This window comes from Panthera onca, chromosome C2 (assembly GCF_046562875.1).
Source record: "Panthera onca isolate mPanOnc1 chromosome C2, mPanOnc1 haplotype 2, whole genome shotgun sequence".
NCBI lineage: Eukaryota > Metazoa > Chordata > Mammalia > Carnivora > Felidae > Panthera > Panthera onca.
In genome coordinates, this window is record NC_138347.1 from 127,021,043 (window position 1) to 127,043,967 (window position 22,925).

Consider the following 22,925-nt stretch of genomic DNA (forward strand, 5'->3'; position numbering starts at 1 on the left):
CACAGCAGCTTCTGGTCCTCATAGGGTAACACTGATGGAGCTGGGTGGTGGTCAGGGAGAACTGGGCAGCCCCAGACCAGAACACCACAGATTCTCAATGTTGTTAGTTGAAATCAAGCTTATTTTATTTTATTTTACTTTATTTATTTTGTTTTATTTTATTTTTAAAAATTTTTTAATATTTTAACTTTTTTTAAATTTTATTTTTTTAAATTTACATCCATATTAGTATAAAAATCAAGCATTTTTCAAACATAAATGCTTCTCAAATAATTTTATGTCTTTGGAAATGAAAATGACTCATTTTGTAAAAAAATTTTCAGGTTTATAATTGCTTTTAAGGGAGAAGGTTTGCTGATTCCACTTGCCTATGATTCAAAGTACCTTCTTTCCTATGCCTGAGTCTTAAATTACATAGTTTGTATGAGAAAATAGGTGCTGCTTTGATTTTATTGCTAACTATTTGTCCTGAATTGAGGACCAAGCACATTGCTTCTTTGAGGAGTAGGATGGAAATAGGGACTGAATCTAGTTGCTTTCCCCTTCCTGACACACAACCTACACAGGTCATTTTTAATTTGGGAGTTATATCTGGTTGGAAGACTATTTTCACTTTTATACGATACTGCTTTACTTCAGATATTTGTGGTTTATGACTAGGATCGTTTGTATTTTGTCAGAAGAATTTGAGTCAGGTAATATGCCCCTTTTTTCCTTTTGAAACATTTAAACATGATTTTTTTTTGTCACTGTATTTTGATTTTCTGTAGGAGAACAATTTGAGTTTAGTGTAGTATTTCCTTTTTTCTTTTGATACATGAACATAGTTCTTTTTCATCTTAACTATATTTTAATCTTTTCTTAGTTTATGATTAGTGTATATAATGTAAAATGGTTTGAAATTATACTTTTTTGGGTGAAGATGCCTTGGTACTGACTAATACCCTTCAACAGAGTTTAATGAGGGTGGGGACTAAGTGTCTCTCTTTCCCAATGTTTAATACAAAATAAACAGTATGATTTTGTTCAGTACGTTGTAGCATTATTGTGTTGCATTAGGTTGAAGTTCCAAGGGTTTTAAGCTTAGTTTGTGCTTTTGGTGACTGATCTTCACCTCTTTATAGCCTTTGGAGAAGAGCATAAGAAAGTGGACCAGAACATACTGTTTGGGAGAGAAACATAGAATCAAGGAAGATTCTGGTTTGAGATAAAGGAATGGGGAATATGGCATGGAAGTGAAGTACACTATTGAGTATTTTTCCATTTCCTGTAAGATCTGTTTTTTGTTACCTGGTCTGGTGAGTTTAACCCATCTCAATAGATTACTTAAAATCTCATCTTAACTTCAGTATACAAAGTCATAAGTTTGTTTTACTAAAATCTTTGCTTTCCTCCTTTTTCCCTCTTAGGACATTTGCTACAAGATCCTATTGCACCCACCAACTCCACCTGCCAACATTATGTCTGCAAACCTTGTAAAGGCAAGAAAATGATGATGAAACCTTCATGTAGCTGGTGCAAAGACTATGAGCAATTTGAGGAAAACAAGCAGTTAAGCATCCTAGTGAACTGCTACAAAAAACTATGTGAATATATAACACAGACTACATTGGCACGGGATATAATAGAAGCGGTCGACTGTTCTTCTGATATTTTGGCTTTGCTTAATGATGGATCATTGTTTTGTGAGGAGACAGAAAAACCCTCAGATTCATCCTTTACTTTGTGTTTAACACATTCCCCTTTACCTTCGACCTCAGAACCCACAGCTGATCCTCAAGCTAGTTTATCTCCAATATCTGAAAGCACCCTCAGCATTGCTATTGGCAGTTCTGTTATCAATGGTTTGCCTACTTATAATGGGCTTTCGATAGATAGATTTGGTATAAATATTCCTTCACCTGAACATTCAAACACAATTGATGTATGTAACACTGTTGACATAAAAACTGAGGATCTGTCCGACAGCTTGCCACCTGTCTGTGACACAGTAGCCACTGACTTATGCTCCACAGGCATTGATATCTGCAGTTTCAGTGAAGATATAAAACCCGGTGATTCTTTATTACTGAGTGTTGAGGAAGTGCTTCGCAGCTTAGAAACTGTTTCAAATACAGAGGTTTGTTGCCCTAATTTGCAGCCCAACTTGGAAGCCACTGTATCCAATGGACCTTTTCTGCAGCTTTCTTCCCAGTCTCTTAGCCATAATGTTTTTATGTCCACCAGCCCTGCACTTCATGGGTTATCATGTACGGCAGCAACTCCGAAAGTAGCAAAATTGAATAGAAAACGATCCAGATCAGAAAGTGACAGTGAGAAGGTTCAGCCACTTCCAATTTCTACTATTATCCGAGGCCCAACGTTGGGGGCATCTGCTCCTGTGACAGTGAAACGAGAGAGCAAAATTTCTCTTCAACCTATAGCAACTGTTCCCAATGGAGGCACAACACCCAAAATCAGCAAAACTGTACTTTTATCTACTAAAAGCATGAAAAAGAGTCATGAACATGGATCCAAGAAATCTCACTCTAAAACCAAGCCAGGTATTCTTAAAAAAGACAAAACAGTGAAGGAAAAGATTCCTAGTCACCATTTTATGCCAGGAAGTCCTACCAAGACTGTGTATAAAAAACCCCAGGAAAAGAAAGGGTGTAAATGTGGGCGTGCTACTCAAAATCCAAGTGTTCTTACATGCCGCGGCCAACGCTGCCCTTGCTACTCTAACCGCAAAGCCTGCTTAGATTGTATATGTCGTGGCTGCCAAAACTCCTATATGGCCAATGGGGAGAAGAAGCTGGAGGCATTTGCTGTGCCAGAAAAGGCCTTGGAGCAGACCAGGCTCACTTTGGGCATTAATGTGACTAGCATTGCTGTACGCAATGCTAGTACCAGCACCAGTGTAATTAATGTCACAGGGTCCCCAGTAACAACGTTTTTAGCTGCCAGTACACATGATGATAAAAGTTTGGATGAAGCTATAGACATGAGATTCGACTGTTAAATCAGTGGGTCTTTAAACCTACCTCTGGTAGGGAAATAGCTACAGTTTTACGGCAGCTATGGTTTTGTTGGTTTAACTTGCCGGAGCTCCTGCATATAGATCACTTGTATCAAGTGTTTTCATTGCTAAGTTATATGTGTTAGTGTCGGGGAAATAGTTTGCAGATAATGGAGGAGTAACCCTACAACTATATGTCCTTAGTTCTTACAGAACCTCATAGTTTGAGAACAAATGCTGATGCAACTGATTTATACAAAATGAACTTTGGCAAGGAAAATAACATTAACCTCATTGTTTATGGTCATGCTTTGTGCATAATCAAAGTTTATGATTAAAGTGTAAGGAAGTGGTATCTAGTCAGTCCATAAAGATTGTGCTAATATTTTGTGAAAAAGTAGCCATTAGTTTGTTCAGGAGACTCAGTGCTGCCTTCAGATGCTATTGATGTTTCTCCTGTTGAAAAGCTGATGTGTCCAGCTCAACCTTTGTGCTGATGTAATACCATTTCTGATCATGAAAATTGGCTACTGGTGTATGTAGCAGTTCTTAAATCAGCAGTATTATGAAAGAAAATTTGCCCCTTATTAGAATGTTGAAATCTGTCTTTTAAAAAGTGAACAAACTGAAATTCTGTCAGACTGCAGATGTTTAGCTGTTTATGCTATAGAACTCTTCTGAATTGAGTCCCTTTTATAGTTAACGTCTGACTCATTTCTAGGAAAAAATTTGAAATCCTTCCTTCACTTTTAGCAATGTTATGATTAGATAAATGAAGTGGAGAAGAGCAGTTTTATTCTGAAGGTAATTGAATTTAGATTATAAAATGTGACAGAATTTAAAAAAAATATATAAAAATTTTTATTTAGAAGTTGGGATTTATTTAAAATAATTTTGGAATAATGCCCCAAAACTTAACCAGATTTATGCATTGTATTTATTGCTATTGGCCACTTCTTTGATTTTTTTTTTTTTTTTTTTTTGTTCCTCTGATAGTTTCATCCTTTATTTTGAATATGCTCCTTCTCTTTTCTTTCTCTTTCGGTGCTATTTGTTATGAAGGCTTCTTTATAGAGGCCAAATAAAAATGCCTTTTTATGAAGCCTGTGCATTTAGGTAGGTTTGAAGCTAGGAGGTTGTTTTTTTTTTTTTAGAATGCTCTTTTGCATGTAAAGCACAAACTGTGTTTCAGTTTAAATGCATGTCTTCCCTTTAATTTTTATGGGGGAGACAAGTACAAACATTCTGTTGAAGGGAAATCTAGTCAGTTGCTTGAAAAGAGCACAGCCCAAACAAAACAAGGACTGACTAGGTTGTAAAGAAATGACCTTATGATTTAAAAGAAGAATTGCTGCTTTGACAGTGCTTATTTAAAGAAAAATACTGCTGGAAAATTTCCAATTTCTACTACGTTCACCATCTCTGATGAGATCTGACATGTTGAAGTTATGTTTTGATTTGGCACACAGCATGTTCAATGATGGTTACTCACCTAGTACAAGACATGGAGAAGAAACCTTTGGACACAGAGCAGATGACACCTCCTTCTGTTTTGTAGTGTATCCTGGTGTCATTTTCTGTGAATGTGGTCAGGTAGAGTTGTTTTTGTTGTTGTTGGGCCTTTTTTTTTTTTTTTTTTTTTTTTTTTTTTTTTTTGTCTCTTTTGGTGGGGTGGGGGTGGGCTAAAGCCATAGGAAGAAAAATGTGATGTATGTGTCCAGTATGTACTATTTTGTTTTTGTTTTGCAAGAAGAGTTGAACTATTTTTGATAACAAGAGTAAATGGTGGAAAATGCTTCTTAGTTGTCTTGTCTTTATTTGCTTTCCAAGTTTTGGAATTTTATTTAATTCCTCTAAGTGTTAGCAGTGTCTTATGCAACATGTATTTGCCTAAAGTTTGTAACAGTTTTGTGTTGAACTCAGATGCCCTGCTATATAAACTTGTAAATCTGTTCTTTATTCACTAATGATCACTGCAAAAATGACTAGAACTGAGATTGTACACATGGATGATTAGGATATATTTTGCAAATCTCCCAAACTTTCCTAATATTATGATCTTAAAATTCATAGAATACTTTATTGCTTCCCAAGTTTGATAATTTTAGTTTTGTGTTTTTTGATGCATGGGAGGTTGGCAATATAGACAAAGCGGAAATCATTAGTATGTGAGGGCCTTGATTGTTATGTAATATTGCCAATGATGAATTCAGGTTGTTTTTAGCACAAGTTTCTCTTTTTTATGCTGGTATTCTCACTGCCACATTTTTGGAAACCTGTATTACACCTTAATTCTATCAATAAATGTTAGTTTTCTAATTCTATGTTGTAGAATACTGAGGAGTTTGGGATAGCATGCTCTGAATGGCCTATATTATATACATCTGGGGAAGAATAATTACAGTGCCTTGATTTTTATATTGGTTTTCTTTATACCATGAGTTATTTAGGAATGCTGACCAGTGGCTAACTAGGGATGATTAAGAAATTATTACTGAAGTAACTGGATTTACTTTATCAGGATTTGAAACCACCAAAACAATAACAGCTTTTAATATGACACATCTTCATTTGTTGAGTCTTTGTTATTAATGTACGTGATCAAATGATCTTTCACCTTATTTGGTAGAGAATTTTTATAGCTGGTGATTTATCTTTTTGGTTAGCTTCATTAAGTCTACATTTCTGTGCAGAGCTATAATATGGATCTAGGATAAAGAATTTCTTTTATTTCACTCTGTTCTTAGTATTCTTGAAACAATTCTGTGGTGACCTTGAAGAAAAGTCTTATAACAGATGAAAAATAAAATTTTCTTTCCCGTATCATAGGTGACAAATACAAAAATGCTTTAGAGAATACTGAGTTCAAAGTATAGTGTTGGAATCTAATACTTGGATGATATTTTAACTTTTCTCCCTCCTTTCTAAAAAAGTTATAGTTACAGTTTTTTAAAAAGAATACATTATATACAAGGCTAAAGTTTTTGATCCTTGTAAACCTCTTATTCCCAATATCTAGTCCTCTTCCTTATTCCTCTCCAGAGGAAATCCCTTCTCAGTTATGAGGTGTTATCCTTCTAAATCTTTCTTTATAGTTTTCCCCAGGGGTTCAGAGTTATTCTTTGAAACTCAAATTTACAGTGTTACTCTCTCAAACATAAAAATGAGTTGCAAGGGTGAATAAAACCAAAAGTGTGTAGTGATTATCTTCGTGAACATGGTTCATATTTGACAACTTGTCTTTATTTAGTTTTGCAAAAAGGGAAAAACAAAAACAAGTCATGCAGGTTTCTCCACCCAAACACACTTTAACATTTCCAAAAACTGAGCAAATGCCTTACCTCATTAGATTCTAGAATTTTATAAATACTTTGACACGGTGACATAGATAAGATGCAGAGAAAATACACGGAATTTCATTAGTTTGATTACCTCGGCAATTAATGTTATGAAATTCATTTTCATTGACTAGCATTAAGACCATGATAACCTTCAGTTTTTATCAAGGAGTCAGAGATATTGTAAAAACTTGAAATTTCCAGTTGGGCAGTAATGATTATATTTAGTGAAATCTTTACCAGAAAGTCATATATATACTGTCCTAGTTCTCAGAATTCACATTTCTTACATTCAACTCTTAGGAGTACAGTAAAACGCTTCTGTCTGAAAATACGTTACTTTGGGTAACCTAAATTAAAATAGCTTTATCTTAAATGGAATGATACTGTTAGCTGTTACTTTTTATAATTACAGACTTTTGAAACAAAGTACAGACCAAAGTAAAAGCAAGAGGATTTCAGTAAGGAGACACAAGGTACAGAGGTAAAAAGCCAAATAGTATTAAAAAAAAAAAAAATGTATATTGAATTTTTTTACTTTTTGTTGAGGCTTAGAAATATTTTAGACCATTATGGATAATAAAACCTTTAAATCCTATCTTGGCTAATTAAAAATTATTTTTAATATTTTATGTGAAATAAAATTGCTTTCTCTCCCTGGTAAAAGGGTGGATGAGATAGATGGTAAAGTTCATGTATCACAAATACATAAACTTTTAATCCTAATTTACTAGTCTATTTAAGTTACTGAATATAATTTTTCCTAAAAATTTAGTCATTTTTAAGCTTTTAGTTCTTTGTGAACTGTTAGATACCAAATTTTAATATTTATGCTTTCTGTAACAGTTAAATGGAAGATTAGTTCTGATCATAAAAGGTAAAATAACAGCAAACTGTATCAGTAAAATAACTTTTGGTTGATGGTGCATTTCCTAAATTGCCCTTATCTCTACTTTTTGCCTACCATAGCCCAAAGTTTATTTCATTGTTTGACTTTCATACCAGTAAGGGGGAACCAAAGCAGGGTGGCAAGGGAAGCTATTCTGACATTCAGGACTGTGGTTAAAGCAGAAAACCCAGGGAAAAGGTGATGACTTTGACAGAGATAGTTGTTAAAAAGTTTCTCGGGGGTTTCTTTCACTTACGCTATTAGAAATTTCCATCCTTTTAAATAATTTATTTTCAGTTTTTAAGGATATTGCAGGATTTGGCTGCATTGTGGCTTGCTAAAAAAAAGGTAGAATTCTGTAATGAACACATCTACTATATAGTAAAGATGAAACTGGTTTCCTTTATGGGTGGCATTATGGTTTTCTTCCATTTTTGTGCTAAATATTGAGGTGATGGAATATTTGAAATAGTTTGTTTTCAACATGAATGGATAATGTTTAGATTGAGGCCTTTACTGTTGGCTTAGTGTAATATTCAGTGATGAATACATCTAGTAAAAATTTTCATATATCACTAAGTCTTCAAGTAGGCCTTTTGATAGGAAATGTAGATGGGGGGCATCAACTAATTTGAAGATTAATAAGTCATTCAGTAATTCTCCACAAATGTTAGATAAAAGGAAATTTTTTCAAGTATGAGTCAAATCCTGTACTTAGAAGTGTTTTTCATCCTATTTTATATAAGATCCACAGTCAGGATGGGGAGAGATTATGCAGAGCTTGCCAGCAAGGTTGGAAGGCCCAGTGGTTACAATACCTGAGGATGTAAAGTGACTAGCAGTTTGGCAGGTCATTGTGAAATTACGTTAAACCAAGTAATAAGTTCAAGATCTTTGAACTCCAGTACACATATTAAAAAGTCTGAGATGTTCTGGCAGTGCTTTTATTACCAGGGGTAAGTCACTTCTGGAGGCCTTTTAACTGCTTTCTCAAGTTTCAGAGTTTTTCTGACTCAAGTTTTCTGCAAGGGAAGGCTTTTTCTGGGCTCCATAGGAGCCCTGAGGGACCTCAGGGATGCTGGACAACAGAGGCAACTCCTGCTTTTGTGCAGAGAATTGTACTTGGCACTGTCCCCAAGAGATCGCTGGTACATTCAGGGGTGAAGAGTGCGGATTCACAGACTTTGGAAGGTGATGTATATCACTGTATTTGTTTGGAGAAAAAGGTTTGTAAGGGGTTCGAGGCAAACTGGAGGAGTCCCCCAAATTGAGCATGTGTATCCAGATCTATTGCTTAATGTCTTAAAGTTCCTAGTGCAGATACACACTTGCAGAAATCAAAGCCTTTAAAAAGCAGTATGCAAACTGGAGCATCTCCACAAGAAAAAGATTTAAAATACATATCTCTTTCATGTAGATCTTGGCAGCTATTCTTCATCCACTGACTGAAGCTTTCCACATTTCTCTGAAAGGCTTGAGGTTACTATTTGACTTTTATTGCCTTTGTTTCCAATTTCAGAGGGAGAGACAGGTTCTTCCGTTTCATAATCTTCAAAGGAGCTGAAAGAACAAACAAAAGTGAGTTACCGATTGAAAAAAAACAAAAAAACCTTCATTGTTTGGGTAGAAGTCAATATGGCAAACTAGACACTGGAAACTACCAGCTTGCAAAAGTACCCTCAGTTGCTAAATGACAGTTGTGAACAACTGAACCATGCTGGAGGAGACCATGCTTTCATCTAGAATAGAAAACATACTTTCTGTGTTCCTTAAAGCCCAAGTTCATGTTAGGATTTGTTGAAAATTTCAGTGCTGTATCTAGCTTTCCCTAGGAGCGTTGGTATGAATGAGAGCATTATGGAGGCGACTAGGTTAGGGAGGGTGTGAGGTCGATAAAGTACAACTTTATATTATAGACTGCCTTCATTGAAGTGGCTTTCATGCAGAGTGGGGAACGTTCAGCTCAAATTGCTTTATAGCTTCTTTGGTTTCCAAGAAGTACATTTAGATGTGCAAGTGTGTACATAGAGTAGGTTAAAGCCTATTGATGGATTTCCTTCCGTTCTTTACAGAACTCCCCAGCATATTCCCTCTGCCTACTCCCCTTAGAAGTTCTTGGAATCCCCTGAGTTCCCGTTATTTTCCAGGCTATTCTTGACGGTGGCCTTAAGCAGGGATGACAATATTATATCTAGTGGGAATGATGGCTGCTTGAAGTATTGATAAATAATATGCTGAGGCTACATCTAGGCCCAGAGAAATCTACATGATCGTTATTACCAATGTTTGTTACAGTATTTGGCATCACCAGCTTATTAAAACCTTACCATTTGCAAGGACTTTTTACAGAGGATCTGTGCAGAAATTCCTGAACATAATAGTTCTTTCATCAAAAAGGTACCAAGGCTGGCTAATGTAACCTATGGTGAGACAGGTATACCCAATAGTAGAGGTGGTACCTATTCAACTCTAAAACATTTTTGAATAGAGGGTAGAGAATATTAAACCAACAAACAAAAAGCCTAGCTGATGTTTAGAAAACTTCTTGAGTACCAATTCATGATCCTATCAACCATTACTTACAACATCATTTTGCAGAAATACCCCATTCTATACTTTGTTTCCACTCTTCTCCCCATCTCCTTGAGGCCTCAGTGTAACTGGCATCTGTTGGATAAGGAGGCAGAAGGGAGGGTAACTTTGCTTTAAGGGTTGATGGTTGAGCCTCCATTACTGGACCAAAATTCTCAAAAGCTAATTCTAGCAATGCAGTGTCAGATGTTGTGCTTATTTCCTGTCAAGAGTGAAAGACATTTTCTTCTCAGTGCAGATCTGGGAGTAAGTTCAAGAGGTCTGAACTGAGACTCATTCAATAAATATCTAGCCCCTTCCTACCGAGCTTGTACTATAATGGAGGCCATCTGGAATAATGGTTAAGTGGTTTACAGCCTTAGAGCATGGGCTTTGGAAAAGTCAGGTTCCAATCTCAGTTTGATCACTTAATGTTATTTTGGGTATGTTAACACCTCTGCATCAGTTTCCTCAACTAATGAGGTAATAGCAGTTCCTACCCCCTCATAAGGGTCAAGTGGAGATTGGGTGAGAGGACCTACTATTTTCATGATAGAGAAGTGTTCGGGCTTACTACTGGAGCAGGATGGTGACACCTAATCCTATTAAGGGGTCAGGGTCACATTGTGTATGTTATTTGTGAATACAAATTTTTACAGAAGTATTTTTTCCCATTGTAGCCTCATACCAGAAATGGGATTTCTAGCAATGGATTTGATCCGATGTAGTACATAAAGATATCCTAATGCCCTGTGGGTTGCATACAGAGGAAAGCCACCTGCATTTCTTTTGTACTTTCAAGGCACCAAGAGCAGTACTATGCATGGAGGCTTTGGAGGAATCTTCTGGATTGAGGGAGCTCATTTAGAATTTTTTTTTTTTTTTTTTTTTTTTTTTTTTTTTTGGTGATGTTTATTTTAGAGAGAACATGAGCAGGGAAGGGGCAGAGAGAGACAGAATCCAAAGCAGGCTCCAGGATCTGAACTGTCAGCACAGAGCCCGATGAGGGGCTCGAACTCACGAACTGTGAGATCATGACTTGAGTCAAAATCAGATGCTTTAATGGACTGAGCCACCCAGGCACCCCTAGAATTTTTTTATCAGTGTCCTGGAGACTTCTTGTACTCTACCTCATTGTTTCTCAAATGGAGGCGATTCCCCCCACCCTGGGACATTCGGCCATGTCTGGATGCATGTTTGATGGTCACAACCGGGTGGATTCTCTACTGACATCTAGTTGGTAGAGTTCAGAGATGCTGCTAAACATCCTATAATGTGCCAGACGACACCTCACAAGTGAATTATTCAGCTTAGAACATCAGTGGCACTGAGAAACACTGCTCTAACTCTTGCCCCTTCAGTGTTAATGCATCCCCGAATTCTGGACTAAGCTCTTCTTATTTTGTACTTCTCTGGACGGTCATTCTTTCTTATGGCTTTATCCACCACTTGTTTACCTGCAGTTTCTAAATGTACAAATCCAGCCTCAGCCTCTAAGTTGGAGACTGCCATGTATCCAACTACCTACTCTTATGGCCCTTCCATTATGGCTGTATATACAAAGCTGAACTCCTCCTTCCCACACCCTGGCTCCACCATAATCTACCCCTTTAAAGCCAGAAATCCAGTGATTCCCAAGTTTCTCTTCCCTCCTTTGCCTTCCCCTTTTCAAGTCCAGCCAGTTTCTTATACCACTTAGAATAATACCTGGACACAGTCCTGCCCCTCTCTCCCCATTGCCACTGATTTAGTTCAGGGCACTGTATTTCATTGCTTGGATTGCAATAGTTTTCTAACAACTGGTCTTATGCCTTCACTCTTGTCACATACCCTTTGCTATTGGCATACCAGGCTTTTTAGCTTGTCAAAATGGGTTCTGGTCTTGGGACCTAATGCCCTTGTACATGTTCTTCTGTGGCCTGCAGTGACCTTACCTTTTGGTTAACTTGTTCTCATCTTTTAATCTGAAAGGTCATTTAAAAGGTTCTTGGTTCCCAGTGCCTGAGTAACCACCATCTCTTTTGTTAAATTTTTGTTTAAATTCCAGTAAACGTAGAGTGTAGTATTAGTTTCAGGTGTTCAATATAGTGATTAAATACTTCATACAATGCCGGGTGCTCATCACAAGCACCCTCTTTAATCCCCATGACCATCTCTTATTTAGATGTTTGCAATGGCTTCCTTATTGGTCTCCCTGCTTCTATTCTTGTACCACTAGCAATTTGAAGATTACTATCTTCAAAAACTGGAAATGGGATTATATTACTTTCTTAATTCTTTTTTAATAGCTTCCCGAGGCCCTGCAAGATCTGGCTCCTGTGTATCTTTCCAGCTGTATTTCCCTATTGGTCATTATATTCCAGTCATATTGGCCTTTTAAAATGTCCTCAACACACTGTTTCCTGACTCAGAGCCATTGAATATATTTTTCCCTCTCCCTAGAACATTTTTGCTCCCTGCTTTTTTCAGAGCGATTTCCTTCTTAACCTGTAGGTTCTCATCATCTCAGGAATTTTTCTCAGCACCCTAAATTGTAAGTCTCTTTCCATTATTGGCTCACTGTTTCCTTCACAATTACATAATTAAATGTCTGTCTTCTCCACTTGATTATAAAATATCCATTTGCCAACTCACTAATTTCCTTGGGCTATAGAATAGTGCCTGGCACTAGATGCTCAAAATGATTAATAAAAAATGATGTCCTAAGTAAGGCTCTTGTGAAATGATACATTGAGTTGTCAGGGAAGGCTGAAGTCAGTAAAATGGTGAGAGTGCAAAAGTCATCTCGAAGTCACTTAAGTTAGAACTGTGAGAGTCTAAACTTTATCCTGTTCTCTAGAAAAATTCCTGAGAGAGAGAGCTGATTCCTTCTAAATGACCACTTCCAGATTTACTTGTAGGTAACTGGGATTCCTCTGGGCACAAATGAAGATTTTATGAAATATTCTCTGTTAACTGGCTATTTTTGAATGAGTAGCAGGGTCAGAGGATTGAAGCAGAACTCCTTGGGTTCACAAATAGTTCATTAGAAAGCCTACGTATCAGGGGCGCCTGGGTGGCGCAGTCGGTTAAGCGTCCGACTTCAGCCAGGTCACGATCTCGCGGTCCGTGAGTTCGAGCCCCGCGTCAGGCTCTGGGCTGATGGCTCGGAGCCTGGAGCTTGCTTCCGATTCTGTGTCTCCCTCTCTCTCTGCCCCTCCCCCGTTCATGCTCTGTCTCTCTCTGTCCCAAAAATAAATAAAAAACGTTGAAAAAAAAAAAAATTAAAAAAAAAAAAAAAAAAAAAAGAAAGCCTACGTATCAAACTGAGAAGAAATTTAACCTAGTATTAACAGTGTTGTTAGTATAAGGAAAAATAATGGTCATATATTTTTCCTAGCAATATGTTGTCTTTAAAAACCTGTTCCCCTAAGTTTTTCCCTCTCAGATGAGCAATTTCTGGACAAAAGTATTAAGGCTGGTTCTGCTGATTCCTGGAATTAGTAGAAATAATGATTGGCACATATATGGTCAGAAAAAGGATTTGTGCGGTTTCAGGGTTTATTTGGGAATTGTGGTCTGATTCTATTTTTGGGATTCTATTTTCAGGGGTAAAGGGCAAGAATATCTGATTCAGGGTTTGAGGAAATTTAAGACACATGTTGGCTATAAGCATAGAATAAAATGTTAAGTAGTTCTTTAATTTGGAGTCTCTAATGCTTTAGAAATAGGAGTGGATCAATCTTACCTTTACACCTTTAAATCCTAAAGCACTTACGTAAAATGGATTAACTGAAATACTTGGGAAGTTGGACATTTGGATCAATGAATTTCCTTATTGACCCATTCAGTAACTAGAAATTTTGTTCCAACTCTTGCTAAAGTTTCTTAATATGTACTACTACCCACTCTTCTTGCCTCAGAAGTTGATCTCACTTCCTTTTTGGTCTCTTGCAGTTCCCTAGGGTCGTAAGCCATCTGTTGTTTATTCTTACTTAGTTCGTGTGTAGATAGCATAAAAATTTGGGTTTAAATATATTCTAATTATGAACTTGAAGGGAGGAATAGGGTTCATTCATTTTTATTACTAACCACAGTGCCTGGCATTGAGTAAGTGCCAGTGAATATCTATTGAAATAAAATTGGGCTTTGATTTGTTCAATGCAGAAAAAAATTAAAACTATATTATTAAATTCAGGTCTATATAAAGGTGCTGTTTAATGAGCACTATAAAACATAACTTAGAACTATTCTTTTAAGGCTGTAACTCATGCTTTAGAATATTAATTCCTTTTTCTCTTCTCATGCCCCAATATACATACCTGTCACCTCCCCTTCCCCCTCCTGCCCCATTATGCCTGCTCCTCTTAAATTTTCCCACTTTGCTGAGGACAGTCAGGCTCCACACAACTCCTTACTCCACACTTGACTCTTATTAGCTGCAGTCCTGGAAGATGATCTGGTGGGTTTGGGACTGGCCTTTTTTGCCTACAGCACCTTCTTTTCCAAAGCTGGTGGAAGTAACAACTCTTTAAAGGAATAATTCATATATTTATATTTAATATAAGGGGAAAAGCTACCTTTAAAAATATTCAGTAGTGCACAGTTCTGAATTCTCTAAATGTCCAATAATAGGGAAATGGATGTGAGTTACTGCTTGAGAACACTTCTGAATCATTAAAAGTCATATTTTTGAACACCCTAGTAGAATTAAGCATCAAAAAGAAGTATACTAAAGTGTAAATAATGGTTATCTCTGGATGACTGAACCAAGGGTGATTTAAATCTCTTTATATTTTACAGTTTTTGTGCAGCAAGCTTATATTTCTCTACTAATCAATAAAAACACAAAACAGGTCTCAGTTTCCTAATATAACAACATGGAGGACCCTTTTGCCTGTTTTACATAATTGTTTTATTGCTGAAGTTTTTTCTGCAATTTCTTTATTGCAGAAATCATAAAAGTGTTAATTATAAAGAAATTTGGCATCCTAACCTATTATCTTCATATAGGTGGCACATACAGTTGAACTGGTTTATGTAACTGGTACCCTATCTGGTTTCCTCTATTATGACCATTCAGTACCTTGGATTTATACAAATGGTGTTGTATGCTGTGATCACGTTGTGTGTTAGAAGTGATAATTCACAATTTTTGCAGCTTCTGTGTTTGCAGTCTTTCACCTCATTGAAATCTGGAGTCATTACTAGGTTATTCTTGAAAGCATCACCTAAGTACCAGCCTTGAATCAGGTGGTACAGGTTCCTGGCACAAAGGCTACTTATGGTGTTTGTTAGATGGTAAAGTAGATGGAGAATTTCAGGTTGTACTTAGAGGGTCAAAATGTCTGGACTCCTGCAGTTATCCTTATAGTGAGGTGAGGGTGGCTGCTGGATGATTGTTGCCTTCTGTGTCACTCAGTAAACATTTGCTAAGGATCTCCTACGTCCCTAACATTTTGCTAGGTGCTGTTATTAACAGATGAATGAAACAATGTTCTTTGCCCTGGAGGAGCCCAGGTTCTAGTGGGAAACAACTCCATTTTTTCCAGCACTTATATGCCATTGTTGGATACATTATATGCATTATCTCCAATCCTCAGTATAGTCCCATTGTTTATGTAACAGATATTTACTGTGTGCCAACTGTGTGCCCTGGGAATGACGGGAATAAGGTGGGTAGTGGAATGGTGATGTTATAGCTGATTAAATTTTAGTTCAGAGAGGTTATGTAATGTGGCCAAGATCACAGAGGTGGTAGTAATAATATCCATTGTTTATTACTGATTACATAGGTACTATCCCTAAGGGCAAAGTATAAAGATATTTACACATTATTTATTTAATCCTTCAATTTAAACAGCTCAGTGTGGCAGGTGGTATCCTCATTGTATAGATGATGCTGAAGCTTGGATGCCTGGGATTACACAGCTAGTAAGTGCTAGAGCAAGGGTTTGAAATTATTAGGTTTGTCTAACTCCAAATTCCATGCCCTTAACCATGATGTTATATCTCCTCTCTTCCCATACAGGGAGTAGTAACAGTAGTAATAGCTACTATTTATCAGGTATCTACTATGTGCCAGGTGTTTAGATATATTATCTTAGATTCTCACAACCACTTTGTAAGGTAGTTGCTGGTGTCTTTGGAAACTGAGCCTCAGGAGTCAGATAACCTGTCCAGCTGGTGAGTGGTAGGTAGAACCAGATCTATCTGGCTCCTTCCTAAGCCTCTGCTCTTTCCATAGTACTGCCATTCTTCCTCCATTTCTAATATTTGAGTCTGGTAATTTTTGTTTACAGACTCACCCTGATGTATTTGTAATTCCTCTTGAGGGCTTCATCTCAAGGTGGTGTAACCTTGGGATTCTGAGTCTGGCCTTACTTTTGAAAACCACATCAGTCAGCTATTAACAACTGTAAACCCGTCTATTCCTCTGACATTCCAGTTCTCACTCTACAGGGTATGGCTATTGTAAGCCTTCTCTGCCCGCAGGACCTCATCACCCACGTGTGCTGTATGGAGGCCTTATCTTATCTGCTACAACATGAGGAGTGTCCAGCAGAAGCCTCTCATATACACTGGTCAAATTTCATTACACCTGGTCCCTGCATCTCCTCTTGTGACCCCTCACCTGTACTTCTGTCTGCATCCCTTTGCCTCCCCTCTCTTGCCTCCAGACACACTTCTCTGAGCACCACAACTGGAAAAAACTTCTGCTTGAGCCAGTTATTTACTCTCTAGCTGCCATCAGTTTCTCTTTTTAGACTAACAAACTTCTAAGTAGTGATGCCTGCTATCTCTATTTTCTCCTTTTGTGGCAGGTTACAAAACAGTATGTAGTATAAATTACATTTTTTGTAAAACAAATTATCTGTCTGCATTCAAATGTCTAGAAGGGAGGACAGGCTATGCTATCTCTGGATGGTGGGTTTAATTTTATCACTAAAAAAAAAAATTTTTTTTAAACTTCTTATTTTTGAGAGAGAGCATGAGCAGGGGAGGGACCAAGAGAAAGGGGGACAGAAGATCTGAAGTGGGCTTGGTGCTGAGAACAGCAAGCCCAATGGGCTCATACTCATGAACCGTGAGGTCATGACTTATGCCAAAGTCGGACCCGCAACCAACTGAGCCACCCAGGCATCCCTGGATGGTGGATTTTAGATGAAGTTTTTTTGTTTATCTGTATTTTCTACCTCTTCTGCTGTGTATACATATCACCTATGTATCACATATTTAAACATATTACCTATGTAAACAGATAACACTTCTTTTTCCTGTTTATTCAAGTAATGTATGTTTGTTAAAAGAACTTATAAATTATAGACCAGTATAAAAAAATACTTGCAATCCCACAGCCCAGAGTTAATATTTTGTAGCCTTATCTTTTAGATTGTATATATAGATGTACAGATTTGTAATAATGAAATTATAATTTTCTAACCCCCCCATGTTAGTTTTTGTGTAAGCACAAATTTAAATGTTTGCATAATATGACACATACACAACATGATTTATTGAACTACTCTATTGTACATTTGTGTTAGTTTGATTTTTAAATTTTAGAATGACCAATGGCCAATGCCAGTTGTTTGGATAGAACAATTCTATCCAAATTTCTGATTATTTACAATAGATACCCCAAACTGGAATCCTGAGTGAAAGGGTATAAATTTAGGCTGTTGCTACATATTGTCAAATTACTTTCCAGGGAGGTTGGGCCAATTTTTCTACCAACAATATCTGAAAGTGCTTATCTTACTGGACAGTGAGCCTAGAGTGAGGTGTTACTGTAGGTGTGCTTCTTCTGTGAGAAGCACTCTGAGAACCACAACTGGAAAAAATACTTCTATGAGAAGCAGTTAAAATACTTTAATTGCATCTGTTTGTTTTCCTTGCTTAGGCAGGAATCCTGTCTGTTCTCCAATATCCGATAATGCTTAGTATATAGTAGGACAGCAATCATTTACTGAATTAATATCCTTTAACAAATTATCTTTTAAAAATTGTTGCCAATAAGCCAAAAACTTTTTGACTTGTGCTTTTTAAATATTTTACTGAAATATAACGTACATGGCATATGTAATTCACTGATCTTAAATGTTCAGTGTGTTTTAGTAAATTTCTACAATTGTGCAAACAATACCACAATCTAATTTTATAACACTTTCATTCTTCCATCTGCCTCTCTTCTCCTTTGTGCCTGTTGGATTCACTCTCCACTTTCATTCCTGGAACTAGGCAACCACTGATCTGCTTTCTGGCTCTATTAATTTTGACTTTTCTAGAAATTTCATATAAATGGAACCATATAATATGTAGTCTTTAGTGTTTGGCTTCTTTCACCCAGTGTTATTTTTGAGAGACTCAACCATGTTACTGCATGTATTAGTTCTTCTATTTATTGACATATAAATGACATACAATGGGTTACTTATATTCATAAATTTTGACTTTCTGTATATACCTGTAAAAGCATTACAACATTCAAGATCACAAAACTATCCATTCCCTTGCCTCCCAACCAAAGTTCATGCCCCTATATACTCACTGCTCCTCTCCCCCAAGTTAACCACTAGTTTGTTGTCATGATAGATTAATTTGCATTTTCTAGAATTTTAAATAAATGGAATCAAATGGATTATACTTTTTTGTCTAGCTTCTTTCACTTAGCTTATTTTGAGATCCATTCATACTGTGTTTATCAATGGTTCATTCCTTTTTTTTTTTTTTTTTTTTTGCTAAGTAGCATTCCATTTTATGGATATATTTTATCAGTTTGCCAGTTTGATGGATATTTGGATTATTTCCAGTTTTGGGCAACTATGAATAATGCTGCTATAAACATTCACGGACAAGTCTTTGGGTAAACATTTTTCTTGGGTAGATTCCTAGGAGTGCAACTGCTGATTCATATGATAAGTGTATGTTTAACTTGTTAAGAAATTGCCAAAATTCTCTAAAGAGAATATATAATTTTACATCCCCATCAGTTCAATGTATGAAGTTCCAGCTTCTCCACATTGTTGCCAACTAGTGATTTTAGCTGGTGTATCTACACTGTGGTATATCTCACTGTGGTTTTAATTTGTATTTTTCTAATGTCTAACAGTGTGGAGCATCTTTTCATATAGCTATTTGCTGTTTGTATCTCTAATTGTATTTATTCAAATCTTTTGTCTGTTTAAAAATTAGGTTATTAGTCTTTTTATTACTGAGCTGTAAGAAATCTTTTTATATATTTTGGATATGAATCCTTCCTTTATCAGGATGTTTTGGGAATATTTTCTCCCAGTTTTTTCCTTTTCTTAATGGTGCCTTTGGAAGAGCAATAGTTTCTAATTTTAAAGGAAGTCCACTTAATCTAAAAGTAATTTTTTATTGCTCTTTGCCTGATCCAAGGTCACAATGATTTTCTCCTCTGTTTTATTCTAGAAGTGTTAGAGTTTCTGCTCTCACATTTAGGTCTTTTATCCACGTGGAGTTATTTTTGCATATGCTGTGAGGTATGGATTTTGGTTCCTTTTTTTTATGGATATCAAGTTATTTCAACATCATTTTTGGAAAGACTATTCTTTCTCCACTGATTAAAAATTTGCCATCCATAATAGGGTCTATTTCTAGAGTGTTTAATTGATCTATGTATATACATGCTAATATGCCAAGGTGTCTCAATTGTTTGCTTTATAGTAAATTTTGAAATCAGGCAGCCTAAGTCCTTCAATTTTGTTCTTTTATTATTTATTTTTATTTAAAAAAATATGTTTATTTATTTTGAGAGAGAGAAAGAGCGTGAGCAGGAGAGGGGCAGAGAGAGAATCCCAAGCAGGCCCTACACTCAGGATGGAGCCCAATGCAGGGCTTGATCATGAGATCGTGACTGGAGACGAAATCAAGAGTTGGATGTTTGAGCCACCCAGGTGCCTCAAGTTGGTTCTTTTAAAAAAGAGTTTGGCTATTTTAGGTACTTTACACTTCTACATAAAATTTAGGATCAGTTTGCCAATTTCTACAACAAAAGCCTGCAGGGATTTTGATAGGGAATTTTGGTAAATCTGTAAATTTGGGGAGAACCAACATTTTAACAATACTTAACTTTCTAATCCCATTTAGGTCAGCACTGTTTTGCAGTTTTCAGTGTGCAAGTATTATAGTTCTTTGGTTATGTTAATTTTTAAATATTTTGTTCTTTTTGATGTTAATGTGAGTAGAATTATTCTTTTTATTTGGATTTCCCTACTGGATTATTCACTGCTAGTATATGGAAATACGACTAAGTTTTGCATATTGAACTTGTGTTCTGAGATCTTGCTAACTGCTAATTCATTAGTTCTGATAGCTTTCAGGTAGACTTATTAGTATTTACTGTTGTCAGGTTACATAATCTATGAATAGTTTTACTTTTTCCTTTTCAATCTGAACACGTTCAGTGTCTTTTTCTTGTCTTACTGCAGAAGATAGGAGGACCTAAGTTACAATGCTGAGTAGAAATTATGAATAGAGGGGCGCCTGGGTGGCTCAGTCGGTTGAGTGTCCGACTTCAGCTCAGGTCACGATCTCACGGTCCATGAGTTCGAGCCCCGCGTCAGGCTCTGGGCTGATGGCCCAGAGCCTGGAGCCTGCTTCCGATTCTGTGTCTCCCTCTCTCTCTGCTCCTCCCCCGTTCATGCTCTGTCTCTCTCTGTCTCAAAAATAAATAAACGTTAAAAAAAAAAAATTAAAAAAAAAAAAAAAGAAAGAAATTATGAATAGAAACATCCCTGCTTTGTTCTTGATCTTAGGTGGGGGAAGGCATTCAGTTTTTTACCGTAAGTATGATTTAACTGTAGATTCCTTTTATCCTGTTAAGGATCCTTCTGTCCTTACTTCTATCTTTACTTCTATCCTTACTTCTACCCTTCTATCCTTACTTGAGTGAGAATTATTGTGAGTGGATGTTTGATTTTGTCAAATGCTTTTTTGTGTGTCTATGGAGATTACTTTTGTCATTTATTTATTAAAAAAATTTTTTTTAATGTTTATTTTTGAGAGAAGAGAGAGAGAGAGTGAGTGAGCATGAGCAGGGGAGGGGCAGAGAGACAGGCAGACAGAATCTGAAGCAGGCTCTAGGCTCCAAGCTGTCAGCGCGGAGCCTGACTTGAGGCTCAGACTAACAAATGGTGAGATCATGACCTGAGCTGAAGTCGGACGCTTAACTGACTGAGCCACCCAAGCATCCTTATCATTTATTAATATGGTATTCAATAGAGTTTTGGGTGTTAAGCCAGCCTTCTGCTCCTGGGATGAACCCCACTTAAAGTATAATTGCTGGATTTGATGTGCTAATTTTTTTAAAAATAATTTTTGTATTGAAGCTCTTAAGGGATATTGGTTTGTAATTTTCATTTCTTGTAGTATCTTTGGCTTTAGTATCGGGTAGTACTGGCTTTATAAAGCAAGTTTGGAAGTGTTCCCCTCTACTATTATTTTCTGAAAGTATTTGTGAAACACTGATATTTTTTTCTCCTTAACTATTTGACAGAATTTAACAGTGAAACCATCTGGACCTGGACCTTTGGTGAAGACCTTTAATAACTAGTTCATTATCTTTAGTTGATATATAGTCTATTTAGATTTTCCATTTCTTCTTAAATCAGTCCTGGTAATTTGACTTTTTCTAGGATTTTGTTCCATTTCACCTAAGGTGTGAAATTTATTGGGATGAAGTTGTTCATGATATTTCTTTGTAATTATTTTAAGTTCTGTAGTGTCTGTAGTGATGCCTCCTCTATTCCTAATTTTGTTAATGTATGCCTTTTTTCCCCCCCTTAATCCAGCTAAAGATTTATCTTAAAATCTTTACAAAGAACCAACTTTAGGTTTCATGAACTCTTTCATATTGTTTTCCTATTTTCTATTTCATGGATTTCTACTCTGGTCTTTTATTATTTCCTTCTTTCTACTTATTTAAGCTCTGGTTTGCTTTTTTCTAGTTTCTTAAGGTGGAAACTTGTATTATTGATGTCAGACTTGAGGCATACATATTCCTCTAAGCATTGCTTCAACTGCACCTCATACGTTTTCATATGTTCTTTTATTTTCATTCATTTCACAGTAATTTTCAGATTCCCTTTGGTTTCTTCTTTGACCCATGTGTCCTTAAAAGTGTTATTTAATTTCCAAATATTTTGGGATTCCCTGATTCCTGTTATTGATTTCTACTTTAATTCTATTATGGTCAGACAACATAATTTATGTAACTGTAATCCATTTGGATTTATTGGATCTTATTTTACTCACTTATCATATGGTATGTCCTGGAGAAGTTTCATGTGCACTTGAAAAAAATGCCCATTTTGCTATTGTTTTGTGGAGGGTTCTTTATATATTGATTAAAGTACATTGTGTTGTTCAATTCTTCTGTATCCTTACTGTCTATCTAGTTCTGTCAGTTACTGAAAGAGAAGTTGTTGAAATCTCCAACTATTCTGACTTGTCTGGCAATTTTTGTTTCATATATTTTGGGGATTCTGTTCAATATTTAAATACATTTAAAATTATTATAATTTGGCTACTGTATTTTAACTGTTGGTGAAGTGGGAATTTTCCTGTTTCTTTCCTGGGTGAAATTTCTGTCTTCTGACTGTTTTAGAAGTGGTCAATATTCATGTTCTTACTGTTGATTTTGAAGAATGTGATTTTTAAAATAATTTTTAATGTTCATTTATTTTTGAGAGAGAGAGTGTGAATGGGGGAAGGGCAGAGACAGAGAGGGAGACACAGAATCCAAAGTAGGCTCCAGGCTCTGAGCTGTCAGCAAAGAGCCCGACATGGGACTTGAACCCACAAACTGTGAGATCCTGACCTGAGCCGAAGTAGAACCCTTAACCGGCTGAGCCACCCAGGCACCCCTTGAAGAATCTGATTTATAAAAGAATATTATTGATCATATGATGCAGTCCAATTTGTTTGTCTTTTGGTTGTGATACAGAATGTCACTTCCTAAATGTCACATCTAGAAAGTATTTCCTTATAAATTTCTCCCATTACTTTTAAGCTCTGAAAGTCTATTTACCTAACACGCAGACATTAGTTTCATATGCACTTTTTTTCACCCACCACAGAGGGCAACATTTTACTGACTAGTCTTTTCATGACGCATTTAAGACAC

General features: G+C 36.4%; 2 protein-coding genes and 1 long non-coding RNA gene across 6 annotated transcripts in view; 2 read left to right on the forward strand and 1 right to left on the reverse strand.

Annotated features, from left to right (window-relative positions):
• MSL2 (MSL complex subunit 2) overlaps positions 1 to 5,322 on the forward strand; it is a 35,384-nt gene extending 30,062 nt beyond the window's left edge. For both annotated transcript variants that reach the window (XM_060638728.3, XM_060638729.3), the window contains exon 2: positions 1,410 to 5,322. In XM_060638728.3, coding sequence (XP_060494711.1) covers positions 1,410 to 3,001 — 1,592 coding nt within the window. In that variant the 3' untranslated portion in view covers positions 3,002 to 5,322. The remainder of the gene's footprint in view (positions 1 to 1,409) is intronic.
• Positions 5,323 to 6,219: 897 nt separating this feature from the next.
• PPP2R3A (protein phosphatase 2 regulatory subunit B''alpha) overlaps positions 6,220 to 22,925 on the reverse strand; it is a 211,865-nt gene continuing 195,159 nt past the window's right edge. For all 3 annotated transcript variants that reach the window (XM_060638723.3, XM_060638724.3, XM_060638727.3), the window contains one exon: positions 6,220 to 8,785. In XM_060638723.3, the coding sequence (XP_060494706.1) occupies positions 8,653 to 8,785 (133 nt within the window). In that variant the 3' untranslated portion in view covers positions 6,220 to 8,652. The remainder of the gene's footprint in view (positions 8,786 to 22,925) is intronic.
• On the forward strand, positions 13,089 to 21,488 carry LOC132683124 (uncharacterized). Its single transcript, XR_009612059.3, has 2 exons — positions 13,089 to 20,259; positions 20,511 to 21,488. It is a non-coding gene; the product is annotated as an uncharacterized LOC132683124 (long non-coding RNA).